General features: G+C 43.9%; 1 protein-coding gene and 1 long non-coding RNA gene across 3 annotated transcripts in view; one reads left to right on the top strand and one right to left on the bottom strand.

Moving 5' to 3' along the window:
- Positions 1-14,919, bottom strand: part of ADAMTS12 (ADAM metallopeptidase with thrombospondin type 1 motif 12) — a 306,746-nt gene extending 291,827 nt beyond the window's left edge. The window contains exons 1-2 of one of the 2 annotated variants that reach the window (XR_005986849.1): positions 14,369-14,919; positions 5,603-5,964 (exon numbers count right to left, since the gene is read on the bottom strand). Coding sequence is in view for 1 of the 2 variants with exons in the window: in XM_041749284.1 (XP_041605218.1) it covers positions 5,603-5,964; positions 14,369-14,495 (489 nt within the window). In the remaining variant the exon portion in view is untranslated. The remainder of the gene's footprint in view (positions 1-5,602; positions 5,965-14,368) is intronic. The other variant, XM_041749284.1, reaches the window with a different exon arrangement.
- On the top strand, positions 13,727-25,446 carry LOC121487494. Its single transcript, XR_005986850.1, has 4 exons — positions 13,727-13,799; positions 17,534-17,648; positions 24,356-24,555; positions 25,211-25,446. It is a non-coding gene; the product is annotated as an uncharacterized LOC121487494 (long non-coding RNA).
- Positions 25,447-26,391: the final 945 nt, after the last annotated feature.

A 26,391-nucleotide genomic window follows, 5' to 3' on the forward strand; every position in this document is an offset into this window, starting at 1 on the left:
ACAAAACTACTTTAAAAAAGGAATTGTACCACATGGTGCTGAAACACAAGTACAAGGAAACCAGAGAGGCACCCCCTGGCAACACGAACTTCACTGATGCCTTGACAAGAGCAGTTTTAATGAGGTGTCCCAACAATGTGAGTAAAGAGATTCAGCTACTCCTACTAAACCAATAAGAGAACTAGATACTTTTCTAAAGTATTCGAAGCTGTTATCTACAACAGTGTGAGATAAGCAGGGCTGACTAATGGGATTATCCATCTCTTTCATGTAGGAATAGTATGTAAGGGGCATGTAAAGGGTTAAGGCAGTCACTGAAATGAAGGTTCTTGCTACAACTTTTGAGACAGCTTGCACACTTAAAAATCTATAAAAAGGGGAAAAGGCACTGGAATTCTTCAGACCAAAAAGAAATAATAAATCATACTAATGAGGCATAAAAATGTAGGTTACATCAGAGCAGACTCTACTCCAAGCCTGCTCTGAATCACTGAGCTAAGTCTCACCTAAGAATAAAATGCAGCCATGCCACTGGGCCCCATCTTTCAGCAGTGGGGGAGACAGAAGAAATTGCTATCATTCTACCAGACTAATTTAGAATCAGAACACTCTCCAAAACAGAATACTTCAAGAATAAATATGAGTGAACAAACCAAGCAAACAAATTTGCAAAAATTGTTTCACTAATTTTTCCCCAAATAAATTCTCTGACTCATAAAAGTAAATTAAAAAAAAATACAAGGCAATTATTGAGTCCATTTCATAGCCTCATTCTCGAATCACACTAACGAATTGATAGGTAGAAGGGCCTGCGGGCCCACAAGAATAGCCCACCTAATGGGTGATACATACAAAGATAAAGACTGGGAGAATTTCTGGTGAGAAATGCCATCAGAGTGAGACTTCTTCCCAAGGATCTATAGAATTCTCACCTTGGGAAGGAGGGAAAACCAAGCATCATGGACCTTTCAGTCCCATCAGTCAACCTGGATAGGTCTCATGGGAAAAAATGGGAGAGACCTACCATGTTCATGGATTGGACTAAACAAATGTCAATTCTCCAAATTTATATATAGGTTTAATAAAATTCCTACCAAAATCTCAGCAAATTTTTGTGGTCAGATTATTCTAAAACTTATATGGAAAGGCAAAGGAACTAGAATTACTAAAACAATTTTGAAAAACATAAAATGGTAGGAATCAGTCTACTTGATTTCCACACTAATTATATAGCTATAGTAATAAAGATTCTACTAGTGGAATAGAACATAAAACTCAGAAACAGACTCAAAAAAATACGTCTAAGTGATTTTTGACAAGTATACAAGCAATTCAATGGAAGGAAGGTAGCCTTTAAAAAAAAAATGGTACTGGAACAACTGGACATCCATAGGCAACAAGAAAAAAAGAGAGAGTTCAAATGAACCTCTACCTAAGCCTCATATCTTACACAAAAATTAATTCAAAATGGATCATTACTTAAATATAAAACATACACAGAAGGAGGGGCTGAGGGCAGGAAGGAAATGGGTGTGTCTATAAAAGATCAGCATGATGAGGCACCTGAGTGGCTCAGTGGCCTTTGGCTCAGGTCATGATCCCGGGGTCCTGGGATCCAGTCGGGTATCAGGCTCCCTCCAGGGAGAGAGGCTTCTTCCTCTGCCTATGTCTCAGCCTCTCTTTGTGTCATTTATTCATGAGAGATGAATAAATGAATAAAATCTTTAAAAAAAATAAAAATAAAAGGTCAGCGTGAGGACTTGTTTGTCATGGAAATGTGGAGCATCTTGACTATATCAATGTCAAAATGTTGGCTATGATATTGTACAGTAATTTTGCAAGATGTTACCATTGGGGAAGACTGAGTCAAGGGTACATGGGATCTCTCAGTACTAGTTCTTATAACTGCATATGAAACCACAACTATCTTAAAATCAAGCACTACACTGAAAAATAGAACTGAAAATAACACCTCTTTGAAAATTTTAATCCAGACTTGAGCTCAAAACAATAAAGAAAATCTCAATGTGCCAAAAAGGAAAAGGAAAGAGAGGTGAGTAGGAGTTGAAGCAGAGTGGCCCTCAAGAGAGAGTGCCATGACCATGACTTGCTAGCTATTCAGATTAGGGTTCAGGATCTAATTCCCTGGTAGGGGCTGGAATCGAGGCTAGGGTTTAAGATAGAACCAAAAACCATATTCACTGTAATAAAGCCTGAGCTGAGAAATACTGTCCCTGACTATGAATAAGAACTTAAAATTTTTATTAAAATAATAAACAGCAAAATATTTACTAATTTAAGCATACAGTCCAGGCAATGGGAACCTAGACCAAGCCATCAGTGTTAATGGGGTACCCATGAAGGGTCTGAACCCCAATCCTATATCATGCCTAAGTGTGGAGTGTAACAGTTTGCAGAAATCTCAGATAAATAGTAACAACAAACTAACCTCAGACAAATCGTTGTAGGGCCCCTGATAATAGCAAATCCAAAAATCACCCCACGAGGATTCTCAAAGGTAACGACTCCCACCGAGGATGATTAAACAACACAGTCTCTCCATCAAAGAACTTAGAATAGAACTAAGTTCCCAATCAACTAAACTGTTCAAAAGAAACAAATTCCATAACTTCAAGGTTATAAAGACTTGAAGGGAGAAAGAGATGAGAATGGCAAAGACAACAGAGGGAGAGCTGCTGAGCAGCTGACTCAGTCAAGAGCAGGGTCCAAGAGGATGAGGACCAGAGCCATGTGGAAGGTATTAAAAGGAGGAAGGAGGTCACCCCATGCCCTGTCATGAGTGACCATTCTTGGGTCTTCAGTTTGCAACCAGCTGAGCCTGCTCCAAGGGAAGCTAAGTGGGCCTTAAATTATAGACAACTCCAAGAGAACACAGCCTCCCACATTAGGATGACTACATCTAAAGCAAAGAATATGCCAGCCCTGAGCCAGAGAAAGGAGGAGCAGATGTCCTGCTCCACATGAAAATGCTTCCTTCTTCAGGAAGCCTTCCTGAATGCCACCTCTGTCCTTAGGGGTGGGGGGGGGACATCCTGTGAATTTGAGTGTGGGGTCATGTTTGGGTGAGAGGGAAAATAAATATCCCAGAAGTCAGATCCCAGATTAGTGATTAGGAGAAATCAGATACAAATCCAACCACTACCCTTTTGATGAGGAGACTGGTGATTATGGCAAATGAACTTGAAGCCATCCAGCCTGAACGCTCACAGAAGGGAAAGAAACTCATTTGGATTTTAGTGCCTATTTTATAACTGTCCATTAGCCATTCAATTCTGTATGAAAGACTCCAAAATAATTCCAGTAGATTGGTTCCTTTTTTTTTTAAGATTTTTTTAATTTATTCATGAGAGACACAGAGAGAGGCAGAGACACAGGCAGAGGGAGAAGCAGGCTCCATTGCAGGGAGCCCGATGTGGGACTAGATCCCAGGACTCCAGGACCATGCCCTGGGTCGAAGGCAGGCACTAAACCGCTGAGCCATCCAGGGATCCCCTAGATTGGTTCTTCTCGCAAAATCATTCAGCAATTTGAATCTAGAATTTTCCATCATCTTGGCTACATTAGTCCAAAATTAATCATTAGTTAATATTTGCCTCTTTGTGCAAATGGGCCATACAGTCCTGATCTCAACTACTCAGTTCTGCTGTTGTAGTTGGAAAGCAGCCTTAGATAATATAAACACATGGGCTTATCTGTGTTCCAATAAAACTTCATTTACAAACCCTGGCCTCAATTCCACTAACTGCAGTTAGTATGAAACAGGAATTGGAATCTGAAAATGCCCACATGATAGTCAGGACTGCTCCCCGGGGCCATTTTAAATGGAAAAGTTCCCAATATTCTGTGCCCAAGCCTGGAAAAATGCTAAACAGTGTGCAAGCTCCCTTAGAAAGCACAAGATGAAAAGAGGGGGCAATTGAGAGCAGCGGTTTCTCAACTCTGGCTACACGCTGGAGTTATTGGGGGACAGCTGCTACTTTAGAGTAATATTGGCTAATGATGCTAATTAATACCCACTTATGCTAATCTATTAGCTGGCAACACCTACCGCACATTAGAATTTCCCAAGGAGCTTTAAATAATCACTGATGTCTAAGCTCCACCCGCAGCCAGTTATATCAGAATATCTGGAAGGACGGGTGGGGGGAATGGACACTTTTTAAAAGCCCCCCAGTGGATCCTAATGTTCAACCGGGGTTATGAATGACTATTCTACTCCAGTGCTTCTTAAACTTCAGTGACCATCAGAATCTCCTGGAGGGCTTATTAAAATAAGGGCTTCAAATAGATAGCAGAGACAGAAAGTAGATTAGTGGTTCCCCAAAACTAGGGGAGATGAAGGAATCAGAGGGCGACTGGTAAAAGGTAGAGAGACTCGGGCTCAAATTAACCCGTGCAATAAAGTTATTCAACATCTCCAAGCTTCATCACCTACTAAAAAGTAACCAAGATGGGGACCTGGGGACAGAAGAGGACAATGTACATAAACCACCTCATAAACCACACATTCCAGTACCTGGCATATTGGAAACACTAAAAAAAAATGATAATAGCAGTCAATATCCATGGAGTGTATATTATTCCTAAGCACTCTTCTAAGGTGTTTATATATGTCAATTCATTTAATTCTCACAATAGGGCAGCCTGGGTGGCCCAGCGGTTTAGCACCGCCTTCAGCCCAGGGCCTGATCCTGGGGTCCTGGGATCGAGTCCCGTGTCGGGCTCCCTGCATGGAGCCTGCTTCTCCCTCTGCCTGTGTCTCTGCCTCTCTCTCTCTCTGTCTCTCATGAATAAATAAAATCTTTTAAAAAAAATTCTCACAATAGCCTACTACAGGGATTAGCAAATTTTTTTTTCAGTGGAAGCCAGATAGCAATTTGGGGGCCTCATGGGCCATACAGTCCTGATGTCAACTACTCAGCTCTGCTGTTGTGGCTGGAAAGCAACCTTAGAGAATGTGAACACGTGGGCTTATCTGTGTTCCAATAAAACTTCATTTACAAAACCAAGAGGCAGTCGGATTCGGTCTGCGGCCGGTCCTTCGCCAAGCCCTGCTCGAGGAGGTGGGTTTGCCGGATGAGGACAAAGGCACGAAGGGATAAACCGACAGCCTACGTTCCCTACGAAGGATGACCACGAAGTCCACACCGTCAAGGACGATACCGCCGCAGCTGCTACCACCACCATCACTGCTAGTGAGCCTCGCCCTTCAGCCCACATCCAGGCTTTCCTAATCCAAGAGCAGCTGGCCAGCCAGCCAGGCGCGATACCCTCTGAGCGGCCTCCGGGGTTGAAGCCCCAACTGCATCCAACCCTCCCTTCCCGCTGTGTGGCTCCTGGTTGAGTGTCCCCTGCTCGGGGCGGGGGCCCCCCAGCGCCCTTACTCTCCACGCTTCCCAGATTGCTCTGTTGGACTCATATGCAGGGCTCCCCAGGCCACGTGGCAGCCGGGACCATGCGCATCACAAGCGTTCGACTGGCGTGCACTGCATGTGTGGGTGAACCCACTGGTCCCCGGGGTGCAGGCCGAGGGGACAGGAACCTGGGGGCGGGGAAGGAGGGGACGGACGCCGGCACTCACCAGTCCCTGGCAGGCGCTGAGTGCGGCAGTCCCCATCCTGGTGCCCTGTTGCAGAACCGTGCCCGTCAGGTGGCAGGGGGGCGCCGAGGAAGCCACCATCTCCACGTGGGACAGGTTCCCGTGTCTCCTCTCCAAGATATAGCTTTCGGAAAGAAATCCCTGAGTGACCGACAAGTTAAAGAACAGGTCCTTGTCCTCGTGTGAAATCCTGTAATAGGCCCGATCCTCCGGGCCAGCCAAATCTCTCCTCCTCCGGTTGCTGGTGACGGGAGGGTGCAAGCCATAGGACAGAAACCGCCCGCTGGCGTCTACCCGGACGGGGGCCACCACGTGGTATTCGGGCAGGGCCTTGATGAAATGCTCTGAAAGAAAAGGAGACAAAGAATAAAACCGAGGGCTGCCAGGGTGGCTCAGTCAGTTAAGCGTCTGTGTTTGGCCCAGGTCCTGATCCCGGGGTCATGGGATCAAATTCTGCATCAGGCTGCGTACTTCTCCCTTTCCCTCTGCCTCTGCCATTCCCCCAGGCTTGGGCTCTCTGGTTCCATCTCTCTGTCAAAAAATAAAATAATAAATTTTTTAAAAAATCTTTTTAAAAATTTATTATTTAATAATAAGTAATAAAATAATAAATTTTTAAAAAAATCTTTAAAAAGACTGATGAGGGAACCCTGGGTGGTGCAGTGGTTTGGCGCCTGCCCTTGGCCCAGGGCGTGATCCTGGAGACCCGGGATCGAATCCCACGTCGGGCTCCCGGTGCATGGAGCCTGCTTCTCCCTCTGCCTGTGTCTCTGCCTCTCTCTCTCTCTCTCTCTCTCTGTGTGACTGTCATAAATAAATAAAAATTAAAAAAAAAAGACTGATGAGCACTGGGTGTTATGCTATACACTGGCAAGTCGAACTCCAATATAAATAAATAAATAAATAAATAAATAAATAAATATTGAAAATTTAAATAAATAAATAAATAAATGAAAAAACTGAGAGAACTTTCTGCTGAGTCTATGGCAAGGTAAACGCTCTGCCATTTGGAACTTAGACGTTAGCTTGTTGATTGCAAAATACTGCTAATGACCGGGTTTCCAGGTCCTGTCCACCGCACAAGCACTGTCCTTATAAATTCCCTGAACAACTCAAATCGACCTGGGCGGGGGGGGGGGGGGGGGGGGGGGGGGGCGTGGTGACCCATAGCAGCCTGGGCCGACCCAGGGGCAGCGCTCGGGTGGCAGATGCTTCAGCAGAGACGAATTAAGCCGGGAATTCATTGACGAGGTACTGTTAGGAAGGGGCAAGGTCAGCACGAGGAATGTTTCAAGTCCTGAGTTCATTAATACAGATCACAGAGCTTCACTGTGTATCGTAAGGAGCTTAAGCGCCTCAGGAACTTCCCATTAACTCGGGTTCGAGAAAAATGCGAAGCAGCCCACCGGTGGGGTCCACTCTGAGAGGCCCACACCGGCCACAGATCGGTGCTCCTTAGGCGGGGCGCCTAAGGACACGTGGGTGTTCCTTTTTGTTTTTACAAAATCTACAAAATAAAAATGGGAAGATGAAAACAGTCACTCTGAAAATGCAAGACGGGAACACCTGTCCCTTCCACACACGAGAACACACGGACCTTTGGCTTGCTCGTGTTTAAATCCCCAGCACTTCCTCCGCATCCCGATGTCTGAGGATAACAAGGAATCTAACTGGCAGGGCCTGATCATCACCCAGGATTACAGACTTCTTCAGGCAAACCAGTAGCCACTTAGAAAAATGACTAATCTTTTGGGGATCCCTGGGTGGCTCGGCGGTTTAGTGCCACCTTCAGCCCAGGGCGTGATTCTGGAGACCTGGGATCGAGTCCCGTGTCGGGCTCCCTGCATGGAGCCTGCTTCTCCCTCTCTCTCTCTCTCTCTCTCTCTCTCTGTCTCTCATGAATAAATAAATAAAATCTTTAAAAAAAAAGATTAATATTTTGCTTTACAGGAAAAAAAGGAAAGAAAAAAAGAAGGAGGAAGGGACAAAGTGAGGAAGATAAAGAAAAACAAATTCCACTTGTTGCCTCCCAGATGTATTCCTTGCACTTTTCAGCTTTCATTGCTTTGTTCATGTTACTCCCCAACTACTGTGTCTTTTGCACTCTCTACCGATAATCCTGTTTATTCCTACTTATGCTTTGAAGTTCCCAGTGCTAGTCCCCCTTCTTCTTTCTCCTAATGTCCCTGGTTGAAGTCCTCTCTCCCTCCTCTGCACCCCCAGGTCCTTACTTTCCATACCTTCTGGAACAGCCTCATTTTACAAAGCCTTTTGTTCGTCAGACTTTATTCCCTAAGCTTTTGGAGGCCAGAATTTTGCACGTTGCAGGTGTCTGGCTTGTAACGTATTGCCGTATCAGTGAGCAGGTTTGTAGCTGATTAATTAAAAGAATTGGACTTAATGGGGTACATTTATAAAATGGCCTCCTTTCCCAGACAACCACCTTCCAACATATTTAGGAAATTGTTCATTTCTGCCTTGGATGAAATACAGAGCAGAGCACAGAGTTTTTACTCTTAGGTACTAATAAATAGTCTCAATATTTTAGATGTTTACATCTACATTTTTTTAAAAAAAATCCAGAACCATTATTTCTAATTGCAACCATTAGGAGCAACAGATCACATAGCAACATAGGCAAATCTTTAAAAACAATATTCAGTGAAAAATAAGATACAAGTTAATACAGAGCCACTGACATCAATGGAAAATACACAAAAACAATACTACAAAGTCGGCCAGAACATATGCAAACAAAAAATACATATGGAACCCATTAAAATGGTTTTCCATGAGGAAGAATGAGAGTAGGGACAAAAATGCATTAAAAAAATAAAGGGGTTTTGTACAAATCAATGACGCTAGTGTGCCATGACTGAGTCACATTGACTCAGTCCTCTGTACTGCCTTCTCTCCATGGAATATCTGGACATATTTAGTATCAGAGTTTCACTGACCTTCCAGGTTCAGAGCTTAGGAGAGGCAAGGCCAGGGTGGGTGGAACAAGGGTGGATACAGTTGGCTTCCCTTCTATTCTTCTCAGCTTACTCTTTTCTTCTACTACTCACAGTGATGTCTCTGGCATCTCCAGGGTTAGAAGTAGATGGAAATTAGGGGCAGAAAAAGTCTTACTCAACAGTGCATAAGCCATCATCTTCAGGTGGGCCCAGCTGTGTGTGGTCACTGCCCAGAGGCTGACTTCTCCCTCAGGAAATGCTCCTCTGGGCCTATCTCTGAAGATGCATCTCAAAGAATTAAACAAGAGTTTTGAAAATATAAAATGAAAGATAAAGCTTGCCTAGGTTCCAGGACCTACTCCTCAAAAAATAAAAGAGCAAGCAAATTAAGGGCTCTTGACCCAGTTGCTTTCAATCTTGTGGGTTTTGAAGAAAGCCAGCATAAGTTGGCTATACAATAATCTAATGATAGTAACCATAGAAGCCACTTAACGAGCACTTGCTATGAGCCAGGTACCGTAAGTCTCTTCTCCTTCAGTACTTAACAATCTGTGACACAGATTTAGTAAATTCCCAGTTCATAGATAAAGAAACTGAGCCTAAGAGAGGTCACAGAGCCAATACGCAACATTACTTATTACTGAAATCTCATGCTTCCTCTTTCAAAATCATGTTCTCAGCCACTGCACTTCATGTACATAAGCAGTTGCACTTGGGAGAGAGTTGAAGGGCAGAATAGTAGAGTAGAAGTGATACTACTGCTCCTGGGATATGATCGGACAAGAAGAGGAGGGCTTGACTTCTTTAAGAGGCCTCAATATGGGATCTCTGGGTGGCTCAACAGTTTAGTACCTGCCTTTGGCCCAGGGCGTGATCCTGGAGTCCTGGGATCGAGTCCTGCATCGGGCTTCCTACATGGAGGTTACTTCTCTCTCTCTCTCTCTCTCTCTGTCTCTCATGAATAAATAAATAAAATCTTAAAAAAAAAAAAAAAAGAGGCCTCAATATGCTCAGCAGTACAGGGAGATAGATAACAATGGCCTGTTTATCCGGTAGAGTAACAAGAGATAAGACTGGATTTTCTTCTTGAGTTTATTGTAAATGAAGCAGCTAAGCCATGTCAGCCGGTAGGTGTGGATAGAAATAGGAGTGTGACTTATACTGGTGGCCCACCCCTAGTTGCCTTATCTATACAAGGGCATCAAAATATGAGTATTTACCTCGTAGGGTGGCTATGAGGAGCTGGTGTATTAATACATGTAATAAATGTAGAACAGTGCTACATTTATTACCGTGGCTATAATTAGTATTAAAGATAGACAGTTGGCCACCAAGGATCATTGTGGTCATAAATAGATATAACCTCCAAGCAGAGACAGGGGAAAAGCCCACACCCACCTTGGCTTCCTCTCAGTAGGTATTTTGTTTGGAAGAGGAGGCAGCCAGGAGAAAGCAGAGCCAGGAGAAAGCAGAGCCCAGAGGGGATATGACAGGAATGGAGAAAAAAACATGTCAGGAAATAATAATAGGCCCTCATTTTTTTACCTCCATTTTTACCATTGCTACCGTTAAGCACAGCATTCGGAGTATACCAACCTGGTCTCCTGCCGTATCCTTATGGTTCTCTGGGACAGATATTACTAACATAGCCCCTCATCTCATTAGCCCTCATTCCCACTCCTGCAAAAAGACAATGAAGAGGGGTGAGGATTCCTTCCAGGGTGACCTGACCCCAGAGCCCTAACCGCGCTGCCCTTGCTGCTTCTCAAGGGTCTGCCACTGAGAACCAGATGTCAAGATGGGGCATCAACAAGGCTGTGGCTGTTGGAACTGAGACACACTGTAATCACATCAGTCTGCAGCTTTACGGAAATACATTATCAGCCCTGAGCACCTTGCTTTACCTTACCTAAAATTAGACTCGAAACCGTCGGTCACAAGCATTGATGATACTTCATGAGAAACTCTGCGCGAAGCCTGTTGGCACAAGTGCTTTTAGAGATACACACCACCAAGTGATCTTTAACCTTCTGCTTACGAAGAAAGGAGAGCAGTGAGAGAATATTTATCTGCCAGATTTCATAGTTTTGGTAAAATCTATACTTAACTCTTTATACTGTGTATTTCTTTTTTTTTTTAAGATTTTATTCATTTATTCATAGAGACACAGGCAGAGGGAGAAGCAGGCTCCATGCAGGGAGCCCGACATTGGACTCGATCCCGGGTCTCCAGGATCACGCCCTGGGCTGCAGGCAGCGCTAAACTGCTGTGCCACTGGGGCTGCCCTATACCGTGTATTTCAATGAACTTCTAAGACTCTTTACTAAAAATGAGCAATGAAATTCTCTAAGAGTCAGAAGTTCATTTTCTTTTTTTAAAGATTTTTTATTTATTTATTCATGAGAGACACAGAGAGAGAGAGAGAGGCAGAGACACAGAGAGAGGGAGAAGCAGGCTCCACACAGGTAGCCTGACATGGTACTCGATCCTGGGTCTCCAGGATCGCGCCCTGGGCCGCAGGCGGCGCTAAACCGCTGAGCCACCTGGGCTGCCCAGAAGTTCATTTTCATAATTCTCTTCCATGGAATGTTGCAACCTTTCGAGTATATTTTTGTCATAGGAAACTACACATGGCAAGATATAGAGGATTACGTTGATCCCTTCAAAGTTGGAAAATACGCCACAGGAAGCTGGATTTGCTCACCAGCCCTATGACTACTGACCTCCAGACCATAACTGCTTATGATAACTAACACAAATAAAATACCAAAACTGTGAAGTGTCTTCTTACATAAAGAAGATATATGAAATAATTTCCTTCCTTATTTTTTTTCAAATAGCATAGATAGGTGATTACAACATTCACTTTGAAGCCCACGCGAACCATTTGCCTTGAAACACTTCCCCTGTTCCCGCACAAACCTGTGCAGCCTCAAGCACAACTCTACCACAGGCCAAACTGTCTGCTCTGTTGATTTCAGAGTCTCTGGGAGCAAAGGAAATCATAGCAACAGCCGGTGACTTGTAGACAGCACAAGGAATAAGGAACCCAAGGGGCTAGCCCTGGCTGTACAAGAGAGGCAGTGTGTTATGTGCAAGACCAGTATTCCCCATTGTTCTGGTACTTGGTTGGGAACCAAGAAACCTTGTGGAAGTCGTTGCACGTTTATATATCACAAGTGAGTAATCTGGAAAGAATACTGGGCAGAGGGTCAAATCTGCCTCTTCTGGTCCCTGAAAAGACTGGATATACCTCTGTGCTCTTTCCCAGGGCTAAAATCCTGCCTCTGCCCAACCCATAGAACTAAAAAGAATGTTAATGATTACCTAGGATCAGAATGTTTCCAACCATGGGACCCTGTGCAATCCCCTTGGGTGAAGTGGCACTTAACAGGTGCTCACTGAATACATGCTAACCCACTTCTAAGCCCCCCCCCCCATTCCTCCTTGGAAAAATAAGAAGGATGACAGAGATGATATCTGAAATCATTTGTAAGTTTAAATGTGCAGAAACTGGGTGCGATTCAAAAATGTTGTCAGAGTAGAAATGGAAATCTAGGGACATTGGTTCTTTGTGAAATGATAGACTGGTCACCGGGGCAAAACCCAGGTCATCCTAGTCCCAAGAGGCTTCGAGTTTTCTCATCCCTTCTCTCCATCTCTCTCTTTCTCTCTCTCTCTCCCTCCCTCTCATTTGTTCTTCCTCTCTCCACTCGGTTCTAGGTTCTAAATGACGCCTGCTCAGAAATGTCTCTGTTGCACCAAATGTGGATTACTTTTAAATCCATTGGCAAGCTGATTAAGAACAAATACTCTGGAGAAAGACTTTTAAAAACGGAAATTATTTTTAAAAGCTAAGTTTCTGTGCATTGCTAATAAACTCAGAGCACTCTGCAGCTATTTTTCTTTTTCTTTTTTTTTTTTTAAGGTTTTATTTATTCATTCATGAGAGACACAGAGAGAAAGGCAGAGACACAGGCAGAGGGAGAGGCAGGCTCCCTGGGGGGGGAGCGGGATGCGGACTCGATCCGGGACCCCGAGGTCACAACCTGAGCCAAAGGCAGATGCTCAACCACTGAGCCACCCAGGTGCCCCAATACAGCTATTTTTCAATATCAAATATTTTCACCACATAATCCCAAAGGTGACCAAGAAAAATAACCATCTCTCACCTTCCAGAGAGGAGAGAGCAAGGCCTGGGGAGTATCTGCTCCACACTAGGCTAAATTCACTTACAAAGAAGATGGGGAGCAAGGAGAGCTGAAAGCCAAACCAGGAGAATGCGTATCTTTGAAGCAAATCATGTCCAAATGCCCTGGGAAGTGCTCACAGGCTTTGTCTGTGCTGCCAGAAGGGAGACTTTTCACAAAGAGGCTGTATTTCAAAGAAAAACAAATGCTGCTATTTTAAACTTGGGGGTGGGAGATGGTATCTGGAACGTTTACACAAGCAAGTGCTGGCTGATTGACATCTAACCCTGGTGTTCGGGCTCCAGCTTCCAAGGAAAGCAAAGGGGCTTGCTTCTGATGGCTCTCGAAGTCACAGCAGAGGAGTTCTCAGCAGTGTTTGAACTTTGCCACGTAGGCAGCCACCTGTGTGGACACCCTCTACAAACACAGGCTGGCGAGCTGTCACCCAAGTGGTCCTGGGCATTAATGGGGTCAGAATACTAGGGCGGCTTCTCAAGGCCTGAGCATAGTCAGCAAACACTGGACTGCGCGTGTGCGCGTGTGTGTGTGCGTGTTGTTCTTATTGCTGCTAAGAGGACAGCCTCCAGAGCCAGGCTACCTGAGTTCAAAACCTCACTGCACCATGAGCTGGGCCCCTAAACTCCCCAAGCTTCCGCAGCTTTAAAACAGGGACAGTAACAATGGCCCAGCAACCCCAGAAGACCGTTGTCGCTGGTTGCTGGGCTGACACAGGGTGCCTTAGCGGTCTTGGCACATGACAGTTTCTCCAGCCACACGGGCCATTGCTGCCGCTCTGTCTTGTCCTAGAAGCCAAGGAACTCCCCACCAAACACAAAAGTGTCTCTGATCTTTCAAAGTCCAATAAAAAAAAGCAGAGGCAGCAGCGCTGCTCCCCTCGAGGTGTTGGGTTTAAATAACAACTTGTCCGCACACCCCCTCCAGTGTTTTCCAGAGCATTGCAGCTCTCATAACGTTAGCAAGGGGACGCATCCAGCTGCCACGGGGAAGCCGGGGAAGTCGGGACAGGCAAAGGTGAGCCCCTGCAGGGGTAATTCCCCCCTCCCCCCCAAAAAAGAACTGCTATTTTCAAAACACAGACCTACATCTTTCCAGGAAACCAAAACACAGCCAAACTCGCTCAGCAGGGGGCCGGAATCACATTTCCCCTCCCCTGTGCAGAGCTGGAACTAACTAGAAACACTGCAATGACTGCCAGGGGCCAGATGGAACTTTAAAAAAAAAAATCATTTTCCCTGTTCAGAATTTGAAAAAGAGAGGACTGAAACAGTGCAGCATTGAGAGGGGAGACAAAAGGGGGTGGAGGGAGGCGTTCCCAGCTACCTCTTGGGCCTTTCTGCTGCAGCTACGGGGTAGAGAGCGGGCACCCTCGCCTTTGGGGGAGAATTCAGGACTGGCCACTTTCTGCACGGAGCTCTGAGACGGCCCATGTCACTGAGCTCCAAATTTCCTTAGGACTCCGCCGAACGGTCTTTGCAGAGTTCAGCCGGAGGGGGGGGGGCGGGGAGGGAGGGAGGGGGAAGCCAACTTTCCACGCGTCTCTCCGCCACGGTTTTCAAAGGAAATAAAGAAAAGCCACTAACCTTGCCTCCTGTCCGGGAAGTGCACCGGGCCGGGCTGAGCCTGTCTCCCATGGCAAAGGGCCCCAAAGTTAAGGAGGTGAGCTACAACGGAGAGCCTTGCAAGCCAGCTCCTCCGGGCACATGGCATGGTTCAGTTGTTGGGGGCAGAAAAGTCAACGCGGTCTAGCGCTCAGCTCAAGGGATCAAGTCCCCGCCCGTGGCCGAGCAGAGAGGCAGGGGACATGGCCCAGGGGCGGGACGGAGCGGCGACAGGGGCTGGGGACCTCGATCCCCCCTTCCTCCCCAAAGGGACTGACTGAGCGGGCAGCGCCTGCTTTCCGCGGGCTGTGGACCGGCCGCCCAGCCCAGGTCCCCAGCCCAGGTCCCCAGCCCAGCTCCTCACCCCAGGTCCCCACCCTCCCGCCCGCGGCCGCCGAGCCTCCGGGCCGCGCATCTTCCCGCGGCCTCCCGCCCCCGCGCCGCCGGCCCCGCCCAGGGCCCGCCGAGCCGGCCAAATAGGGGAGGCCCGGGACAGGCACCCGGGGCGGGACCGCAGGGGGGTGAGCCCCCCACCCCGGGCGCCGAGGCGGAGGTGGGCCCGGGACCCCGCTCCCTCCGCCTCTCCCCTGCCAGCTCCCCGCCTGGCCCTGCGCCGCGCAGGCCCCTCCGTGCGCCAGGCCTCTTGGGGTTCCCTTCCAAGGCAAGCTGGGGCCCCCACTGACGGGCAGTCTCTCTCTTTGCCGAGTCACGCAGAGCAGAAATGGCCTGCACTCATCTTCGAGGTCCACCCTGGGCAGGCCCCTTCACGGGCACCCAGAGATGAGGAGACCAATGGTTAGGGCCCCACGCGGAGCCTGCGGGTCCCCCAGGTGCTTCTCTACGTTTACAGCAGGGCCTTGCCCGGCCCCTCTCCACTCACCCAAAGGGAAACCAGGACAGTGGGGGAGATAAAGAAGCCTGAGACCACGTGAAGGTGTTTCTCCAGTTTACCTGCGCAGGCTGCTCGGGGAGGGGGACACCCATTGGGCTCAAGCTTTACCTTGCGGAGAGAATGCTGCAAACCAGGGAGCTTGCCAAAGCATCCTGAGAATTTACTGGATAAACCAGCCAAGATTTCACACCTCTGGGCTGAAACAGACCTCCTTACCCCATTCAGGAGGAATTTGACCCCATACTGGTCCTCATGGCTTCCAGCCAACCAGATGTGTTCCGTGAGAGGTGCAGGAAAGCAAATCCCTCAACCTCCTGCAGGCCTGGGCAGCCCCGGGGAAGCAGGGATCCCAGTGCCTCTTGGTCCTCACCGGCTTGGGGTGGGTATGAATCCTTCACACTGGATACATACCCGCCAGGATATTTGGAGGGACCTGAATTAGTTTCCTATTATTGGCATTACAAATTCCCATAAGGTTGGTGACTTAAAATAGCACCAATTAAGGATCATGCAGTTCTGGAGGTCAAAAGTCTGAGATGGGTCTCAAGGGACTCAAATCAAGGTGTTAGCACAGCTGCATTCCTTTCTGGAGACTGGAGGGAAGAGTTGTTTTCCTGCTTTATTCACCTTCTGAGGGGTTCTCCTCATTCCTCAGTCCCTTGCCACTTACCCCTGGTTTCAAAGTCAGCAATGGCCAGCGAGTCTCCTAATGGCATCATCCTGATACTATCTCTTTTCCCTCCCTTTTCTGTTTTTAAGGACTCTGGTGATTCCACTGGACCCACTCAGATCATCCAGAATAATCTCTTTATCCTAAGGTCAATCCATTAGCAACCTTAGTTCCATCTGCAACCTTTATCCCCTGTGTCGTGTAACAGAACATGTTACGTCATCACTGGCCAGTCATAGAAGTCCTCTGGGCCTCTTCTCCTGTGACGTAAATATTAAGTAGGAAGAGCAGAACTTAAGTGCAAAAGAAACTCAGCTATGGGGTACCTGAGTGGCTCAGTCAGTTAAGTGTCTGCCTTTGGCTTGGGTCATGACCCCAGGGTCCTGGGATGAGCCCCACATTGGGTTCCCTGCTCAGCTGGGAATCTGCTTTTCCCTCTCCCTCTGCATGCTGTTCCCCGCTGCTTATGCACGCTCTCTCTCTCTCTCTCTCTCCCTTAATACATAAAATCTTGAAAGAAAGAAAGAAAGAAAGAAAGAAAGAAAGAAAGAAAGAGAAAGAAAGAAAGAGAGAGAGAGAAAGAGAAAGAAAGAAAGAGAGAGAAAGAGAAGAAGAAGAAAGAAAGAAAGAAAGAAAGAAAGAAAGAAGAAAGAAAGAAAAAGAAAGAAAGAAAGAAAGAAAGAAAGAAAGAAAGAAAGAAAGAAAGAAAGAGAAACCCAGATATAACAGGCACATCTGGTGAAATGACATGCAGACCTGGCAAAAATGCAACTGCAAAGGCACTGAAGAACCACTTTGAGCTCCTTTTGTTTCTTTTCCTTTCTTCTTCTCCTTCCCCTCAGTCTCCTCCTCATCTTCCTCTTCTACTTCCTCTTCATTTTATCCTTTTAATAGCAAACAGGGTCTCATCTGAAGGGTGGGATCACTCCTGGCTTCCAGGCCTTGGAGGAGAGCTGTGTCTCTCAGGCAAAAAACTCTGGGAGCTTTTCAGTCCCAGTAATGTCAGGGAGATCAGGGAGGATCCATGGAACATTCTGGACTCAGTTTCTTAACCTCTTCAACTCTAATGGATTTCCCCTTACTTTCTCTCCCTCTCTTACTTTCAAGACCATGACCAGAAATACCTGTCATCCAGAGTCATCCAAGTCTGAAATATTAAAACTATAAAATCCCACCAAAACCTTATATATTGTCAGCCCCTTCAGACTTCCGTGCCCAGTACCTTGGGTCTTCAGCCTAGTAAGGCCTGTCTCCTGATCTCTCCATTTTGGTTGTCTCATTACCTATAAGCATCTCTCTGGCTTTACTTCCTCTTCTGCCCAACCACATAGGATTCATCTCTTTAAATAATCTCTCACGGGTGCCTTCAACACCTCTTCCTCATCAAACTCTAACCTTGTCATACCCTAACTGCTGATTTTCTCTGCTTTTTGTTTCCAAGTGCTGTTGAAAAGACTCACCTGATTACACCTATTGGTGCAATTCTCGTCTCCAAGTTCAGCAAGATTTCAACACTACTCAACGCGAATATACAAATATGCATCCTGCTACTATTCTAACACCAACTTCCTCCTACTTTTTCCAGAATTTACAAAATACCTCCAAAGCCTGGTATTTCCTCAGCGTGGAGGGGAGAGTCAGTCCTATTCAACTTTTCCTCTGCTCACTGGGAAAGGCAACAAACGTTCTTGTTGACAAAGGTGGGTAATAATAATAATAATAATAAGCCAACTGCCTTTCCTGATAATGTCCACTATAGAGGGCAGAGCTGTGAATCACCACAGAGTGTCCAAATATCCCTGAGCTGGTTAATCCAAATATACTACCATTGAAGAAAGACTACAGAAACATGTAAAATTCAAGTATTGTGTAATAGCTAAGAACAGAAAAAAAATTATTACACATTGATTTATATGGGCACTGTGCTAAACACTGTATGTGCATGACTGTATTTAATCTTCACAAAAAACTTTTAGGTAGGTACTATTATTGTCCTTGGTTGATAGATGGGGAAACACTGAAAGGTTGTACAACTTGCCTAGGATCACATCACTATCCAGTGGGAAACTGGAATGAAGTAGTGAGGTCCAGAAAAAGGAAAAGACTTCGCCAAGCCACTAAGCAGAAGCAAATACACATTTGTCTTATTTAAGGCCCCTGGTCATGCCCTCATTCACGAAGAGTGGAAAGGCTAAGAATACTGACTTACAGACCTCATCAGAGCATCTCAGGTAGTGGTTTAGTTCACTATGGTGATGTATTTTCTGTACAAAAATACAAATTATGACAAAAGATGTAAGGTGCCTCACCAAGAGCTCCCTCTGTTCCCTGAGCAAAGAAGGCTTTCAAAAAGCTCATACATTCTGACTAAGCCTATAGAAGCAGAAAGGATAGCTGATATTCAAGGACAGTCTAATGCATTTTCAGAGCTGTCTTTAAAACTGGAAAGGCGAAAGAAACTGCCACCAAAACCAACACTAAAACCAAATCAACCTTGTCTTAAAAAATCACACATTTAAATATTGTTGTCACATATATTGTTTTCTTTTTTCTGAAGTTTTATTTAAATTCCAGTTAGTTAACATACAGTGTAATATTAGTTTCGGATATACAATATAGTGGTTCAACACTTCCACACAACCCCTGGGGCTCATCACAAGTGCCCTCCTTAATCTCCATCACCTAATTCACCTATCCCCCCAACCATCTCTCCCCTGGTAACTCTTAATTTGTTCTCTAGAGTTAAGAAAGAGTCTGTTTCTCGGCTTGCCTCTCTTTCTCTCTCTTTTTTCTCCCCCTTTGCTGATTTGTTTTGTTTCTTAAATTCCATATATGAGTGTAATCATATGATATTTGTCTTTCTCCGACTGACTTATTTTGCTTACCCTAATACTCTCCAGCCCCATCAATGGCATCGCAAATGGCAAGATTTCATTCCTTCTGATGGCTGAGTAATATTCCATTGTATATGTATACCACATCCTCTTATCCACTCAACAGGCATTGGACACTTGGGCTGTTTCTATATTTTGGCTCTTACACATAACGCTGCTATAGACATTGGGGTGCATGTATCCCTTTGAATTAGCATTTTTGTATTCTTGAGTAAATACCTAGTGGTGCAATTGCTGGACCATAGGACAGTTCTGTACTATTTTTTTTAAAACCTCTTTGCAGTCTTGGGCAGCCCCGGTGGCTCAGCTGAAGGCTCAGCGCTGCCTTCAGCCCAGGGCGTGATCCTGGAGACCTGGGATCAAGTCTCACATCAGGCTCCCTGCATGGAGCCGAGCCTGCTTCTCCCTCTGCCTGTGTCTCTGCTCTTCTCTGTGTGTGTGTGTGTGTCTCTAAAAAACAAAACAAAACAAAACAAAAACAAAAACAAAAAACCTCTCTGCAGTCTTAAAAGAAGATGAGGTTAAATATTTGTAACCCTCAGAAGTGTAAGTTCATTTTTATTCTTCCGTCCAATTGTATTCAATGCACAAGTGGATCAATAATCAACACTGCCCACTCTGTACCCTCAACCCCCAGAGAGTTCGCCTTCCTGGCTCAATCTGCAGATCGTGGAATCTATACGTTGCAGATTTTGTAAAGTTACTTGGCTTTGTATCAAGTGGATTACATTTTGCACCATTCTTCTGATGTTGTAATTAATCAACTTAATTAAATAAACAATGCCATGGTAATGCCCCTTTGAAAGCCATGGCTGAAAACGCTATGGATCCTGATTAATGAAACATACTATTGGCTGAAAGAAAACAGCACACTTCAGAAAAAACGTGTAGCACACAGATCAAATTATTGCAGTAAATTGAAAGTAACTTCAGTTTGTAGTGCATCTTAAGGCCAATAAAAATGAAATATAACAAGATTTTACCGGGTTGGTGGGGGGAGATTCACATAGGAAGTCTGCCAGAGGGAACCCAAGTCATGTGGTGGTGAGGGATATGGGACTGGATAGAGCCTATCGAAAGGTGTCAGAACCTCAGCAATTCTGTCATCTGTGTAGGATAGCTGCCCAATGCATGGTGTCAGAACCTGAGCAGAATGAAGAGGGCATCCACCTGAGAGGGAATGTCTCAGCAGGGTGTTGAAATACTGACAGCATAAGGAGGGGTGGGGTGATGGTAGCAACTGATGGCGGTAATTGGAGATTGGTTACATTCAGGGAGATCAAATAAGTAAACATAGCAAGGATAAGGGAGTCAAATTTCTTATTACCAGTAAATAGAACTACCAGTATATAAAAATAAAAAGAAAAGTGGAATAAACCCTATGTTGCATCACAACTGAAGGTATTGGTATGACCCCAAAATTGTTGATGACTGTATAGATGCACATAGAAATAAAGATATAAATAGGCATAAGTATTAGTATACATGTATGTTGATAGGCCTATCAACTTGAGGGTGTTAGAGCAATGACAGCACTGTTAGAGCTCAGCAGCACTGAGCACATCTGACACTTAGACCTTTGGATTCTAAATACCATTTTCCTTTAAGGCAAACCAGGACTCCTTAGAGAAACAGCTGACTTCAGAACTATGGCTTGAGAGATAGAAGATAAACCTGAAACATTTTATTGCTTAAAAAAAAAAAAACTCAAAGAAAGATGAGAGCTAATCAAAAGGAGAGAGGAATTAAGATGAAAAGGCCCCCACTGGCCAAGCCTAGGAAAATATAAGCAAAAAAATATAAAAGTAATAAATAATTTTATCATTTCAAAATTATTTTTTATTTTTATTCATGGATTCACAAGAATTCATGAATCCATACTGATACAAATAGATAAATGAATAGAAAGATTGATGAGTTGGTAACTTTATAGCATTAAAATGTATCTCTTCCCAAATATTTATTAAATATAAAGGCAAAAAGAGTACTTTAGAGTGGACAAGCATAGCAAATATCCCCTTCATCAAGTAAACAAAGAAAACACCAATTAGTAGTGTGGACAATCAAAACTGTGTGCTACCACATAGGCTCCAGTAAGAACACCATCACTCTGAAATATCTGCCCAAGATACATAGCCTGAATCTAATCATGAGAAAACATCAGACAACCAAAATTGAGGTACATTCTACAAAATAACTGTGGTGTGTGTGTGTGTGTGTGTGTGTGTGTGTGTGTGTGTGTGTTTTAACTTCAAAAGGCCAAGAGTGTCAAAGGAAAACTTTCCAGATTGAAGGAGACCAAAGAGATAACACCTAATGGCAACACATAATTCTGAAGATCCTTTTCTTACAAAAGACATTGTTGGAACAAATAGTGAAACTTGAAAGGAGACAGAGAATGGGATGTTAGTATTGGATCACTGAATTTCCTGATTCTGAGGGTTGTGGCTATGTGGAAGACTGCTTTGTTTGTTAGAGATACACATGAAAATATTTGGAGGTGAAGGGGCATCCAGTTGACAACTTACTCTTAACTGATTCAGAATAAAAAATGTTGTCTTTATTCATCACTGCTTCTTTATATCCTCCTGAGGTCATTAAGAATAGGTCAGCCATGTCCCCAAGAAACTTTGGAGTGAGTAAATGGGATTAGTTCAGGTAGCAGTAAAGATACACCATAATAGTGCCCCCCTTTTTAATGCCTTATTGAGGTACAATTGACATGCAATAAACTGTGTGTGTTTAAAGTATATAATTTTATGTGTTTGCATGTATATACACACCTGTGAAACCATCAGCGCAGTAAGTTTTGACCACATCTATGTGTATGTGCCCATGTGGTACGTGTGTGCTAGTGTGCATGTGTCAAACTGGAAATTTCCTCTTGCTCCCTGGTAGTCCCCTCCTCCTGTCCCTCCTTGTATGACCCCACAACCACAGGTAGCCACTCCCCCACTGTCACTGGAGATTCATTAGCAATTTCTTGAATTTCACATAAGTGGACTCATACAGTATGAACTAATTTTTGTCTGCCTTCTTTCACTCGGCATAATCATTTGGATATTTTATGTCCTAGTACTCTGTTCCTTTTTATTTCTGCAGAGAGTTCCATTGTAGGGATCTAACACCATGGGTCCGTTCATTCACCTTGTCACTCATTTATCTGTTGACCATTGGAAAACTGATGGAGAGAAAACTTGGTCACCAACACCTACCTTAAAATCAGGCAGAAGCATGCACACTATGAATCCCTATTAAAGATATTTCCTTGAAACTTATGAAGCAAGGTCTCTAAGTCCTCCAACAATTTCATTTCAATGGACAGTATATGTCTCTCTTTGGGATAAAGTGATTTTAAAAGATACACATGAAAATAACAACAAACGGGCTTTGAAGTTAACCCTGGATAAAGATAAAGCTTCTCTTTATGGTTTTGTTTATGGTTAGAGTTTCAACATAGCTTGTCCACTCTGCCAGATATAGGTGTAGGTTATCTCTACAGCCACGAGATGAATATTTGCGGCACTTTGGATCTTAAGAGCACAGAAAGCCAGCTCTGTGCTCTCAGAGACTCTTTCATGAGGACCAGAGGACAGCTGGCTGAGGGCTAGATGCTTCTGTGAACACCTTTCTCGACCTTGACCACGCTCTCCAAATGGTGCCTGTCAGGATCACCTCCTTGGCAACAAGAAGGCCTATTCTGTTGCTTCACAGCCCCTGTGAGTGTGGCAATAAACAGTGACTTGCACTTTTAGTTGATTGTTTGTTTTGCTCTGAAGTCTGTACCCAGTCTCCTGAGAGGTCTCCAAGAGCAAAGGGCTATATTGATTCAGTCACTGCTTCTTGCAGTAAAGCAGTGGCTGTGATCTGATTAAGATGTTGTGATTCATCTTTTGAAGGTGAGAGGCCCTCTATGGATAGATAGACTGATGAGGTCTTTGAAACCCAATGTGAGAAAATTGGATACACAGGATATGTTTATTGAATACATGAATTCGTATGTAAGGCAGAGAGAAATCTGTGAAAGACTCATAGGAAGAACTGAGGTTATCAAGCAGTGAATTAGAAAGCAGGCAGCCAAGCTGAATTTCATGCAGTGAAATTCAAGCTAATAAATCTCATGATTCCTTATGATTGATTTTCCACTTGATTACAAACTGTAGGTACAAGGACTATGTTATTTATTACTGCATTTCCCTCAAAGATAAAAATGATAAATAGATATTTGATCCAAGGATGGGTAGCTGGGAGACTTAGTGGGGAATGTTCTGGGAATGGTATGCTTTGAGACCCATGGACACAGCTCTCCGTTAGAGTTGGCTTCCCCTCCCAACTCCCACCTGGAGTTGGGAAATAGATTCTGGTTTTAGTATTAGACTATTCATTCCTCCCTTTGCCCTCAGAAACAAATATTCTCCTTTGTGGATATGCTGAAAGCCTCCTAAGTAACCCCACGTTGGGCTGCTCTGGTCTTTTCTTGAGACCTCCTCCACCCACTCTCTGTGAGTCAACAACTAGAAGGTTGATCCCTGACATAGTAGGGGCTGTCCACATATTTATACCCTTATTTTTAATATTCCTATGCTGCTGCTTTCTTTGGAATTAAAGTGTTTATCTTCCTCTAGGATTTTGAGTTGGAAGCTTAGATCAAGATGTTTAAGCTCTTTTCTTTTTAAAAATATGCACTTATAGCTATAAATTTCCCCCTAAGCACTGTTTGGATTGCATCTCACAAAATGTGATGCCATATTTTATTGTTATTTACTTTAAATATTTTATAATTTATTTTATAACACTTTATATTTTAGTTCTTTAATCGAAGTTGTTTAAAATGTATGGCTTAGTTTTGAAACATTTGAGGACTCATAGTAATCATTCCTTTGTTGATATCTAGTTTAATTCCACTGTGCTCAAAATGCATGTTCTGTATGATTCCAATCCTTTGAAATGTGTTGAAACTTGATTTTGGCCCAGCAAGTGGCCTGTCTTGGTGATTATTCTATGTGTATTTGAAGAAAGTGCATATTTTCTGGTTGTTGAGAATAGAGTGGAGAACTTACCCTTAGGATGTGCATCTTTTGGGGTTTGGACCGAAAGCCTAGACTGCTTACTTACTCCCCTGCATTTAACCAGACTTGAACTTCGGTCTTTATTGTCCCAGCACTGTGTGGCTGTTGAGATAACTACTCAATAAAGTGGCCTTCAGCTCCTGTTTCCTGCTGAGTATTGTGACAACCTGCCCTACTGTGGTAGTCAGCTTTCAAGATGATCCCAAAGATTTCTGCCTCCTAGTAATCATATTCCTGTATAATTCCCCTCTTCTTGAGTGTGGACTGGACTTATTGATTGGCCTTTAAAGAATAGAATAAGGAAGAGTGGCCTCTAAAGAATAGAATAAGGAAGAAGTGGTGGAAGCATCACTTCTTTTACCAGATTATAAAAACACAATAGCTTTCATGCCAATTCCTCTCTCTTTCTCTCTCTCTCTCATCATTCATCCTGCTGGAAAACAGCTGCCACATTGTGAAGCAGCCCTATGGAGAATCTCACAGAGTGAAAGATCAAGAACCTTGTGAATGAACTTAAAGGCAAAATACCTCTCCCTACCACTAAATCTATTAAATAAACCTGCAGCCCCAGCTGATAGCTTGATGATAGACCCTGAGCCAATGATGACCTTATGCTGCACCTGGATTCCTGACCTACACAAACGGTGAGATGTTTGTTTTTTAAAGCCCTAAACTTTTAACATGTTATTATTTAGCAAGAGATGACTAACATAGAGAAAAATGTAAAATAGAAAGAAGTAGATAGATTCAGGAACTTGGGGGTTTTGTTTTTGTTTTTATTCTTGAGAACATGCTAATAAGAACTTCTAGACTGAGTTAAAGTGATATAAAGGGGAAATGAGAGATAAAGAGTTCCTCTTGTTTTCTTTTTTTTTTTTCCTCTTGGGTTTTTAGTCTTAACAGTTATGTGAGTAGTAATGCCATTGACTAAGATTGAGAAATCTGAAGGAAATCACCAGCCATGTAGAAGTGCCAGCTAACAGTTGGACATGCAACTCTGGATTTCTGAGCATAAAAGACTGGATATCAGATCCGGGATGATAGTAATATCAAACTCACTGATTCTGAGTATTAGGTGAGAAAATACAGATAAAACCCTTTGCACAGTGCACATAGTTGTTACCTGTAGTGGGTAGAACTGTGTCCCCTAAAAAGATATGTGCAAGTCCTAATCCCTAGTACCTGTGAATGTGAACTTGTTTGGAAATGTAAATGTACATTCTTTGCAGATGTAATTAGTTAGGGTGGGGTCATATGGGATTAGAGTGGACCCTAATTCTATGACTAGTGTCCTTGTAGAGAGAAAACAGAGACACAAAGATATACACAGAAAGGAGAATGCCACCTGAGGACAAAGACAGAGATGACAGTAACGCAATTATGAACCAAGAAATCAACATACACTCACCAGAAGTTAGGAGAGAGACGTGGGATGTTTTCTTCCTCAGAGTCTCCAAGGAACCAACTCTGCCAACACCTTGATTTCTGATTTCTAATCTAGAGGACTTTGAGATAATAAATTTCTGTCATTTTAACCCATTTTGTTGTAATTTGTTACAGCAACCCTAAGAATATAATATGGTGTCCAAATAGCCTTTACTTACCTGTTGGCTATATATTACATTATTTAGATTATGATCTTGTATACTAAATGATACTCAACCACAACTAATATGTTTCTCTCCTTCAATTTTTTAGATGAGGTTTGAGAAAAGCACGGCCCATGCTTTTAAGATAAATGGTCTAAAATATCTCAAGTTCATATTGGAAAAGTTCATTTCATATTTGAAAGGGGATTTTTGCTTCATGACAAAGGCTTAGTTAAGCGATACTATAAATTCCTGACCATGATCTCTGGTTCATTTTCAGCGAGCAGATTTGGAAATGAAGCACATTCTAGGCTCAGAAGCATTCTGGCCGCATTCTCAGAGAGTAGTACTTGGGAACAGGCTCTCCTAAGGGCTCAATCTAAGTTGTGCTGGCTAGTATTCAAGGTCTGGCGTACCTCAGGAACGCTTGGCGCTCCCAGTACACAATGAAGAATATGCCATTGTTGGGACCAAACGTGGTATTAGGAAAACTTACTAAGATCTCCTTGTCTTCCTTTGCTTCCAATCCTGGTGTGTGATAAACCATCATTGGACATTAATTACTTTCAGGGACCTAATTTTTTTAACATGGAAAGTTAGAAAAGGAATAAAAGTCCAGATGTTCCCAAACTTGGGGAAAAAAGTAGTATCATCTGGAAAAATGCTTTTAAAATGTGATCTTGGGCCCTTTTCCAAATCCACTGAGAATCAGAATCTCTGGACTAGTGTGGGTCTGGGAGGAGAGTCACAATTTTTATTTTTAGCAAGCTCCCCACCTAACTCTGATGTCACCTGCTTCGTACTTATCCTCAGAATACTTGAAAACTATAATTCCTTCAATATACAGGTGTGAAAATAGAGGCAAAGGGCTGTCAGGGAATGCTCTAGTCT

Source organism: Vulpes lagopus, chromosome 3 (assembly GCF_018345385.1).
Source record: "Vulpes lagopus strain Blue_001 chromosome 3, ASM1834538v1, whole genome shotgun sequence".
In the NCBI taxonomy this organism is placed as follows: Eukaryota; Metazoa; Chordata; class Mammalia; order Carnivora; family Canidae; genus Vulpes; species Vulpes lagopus.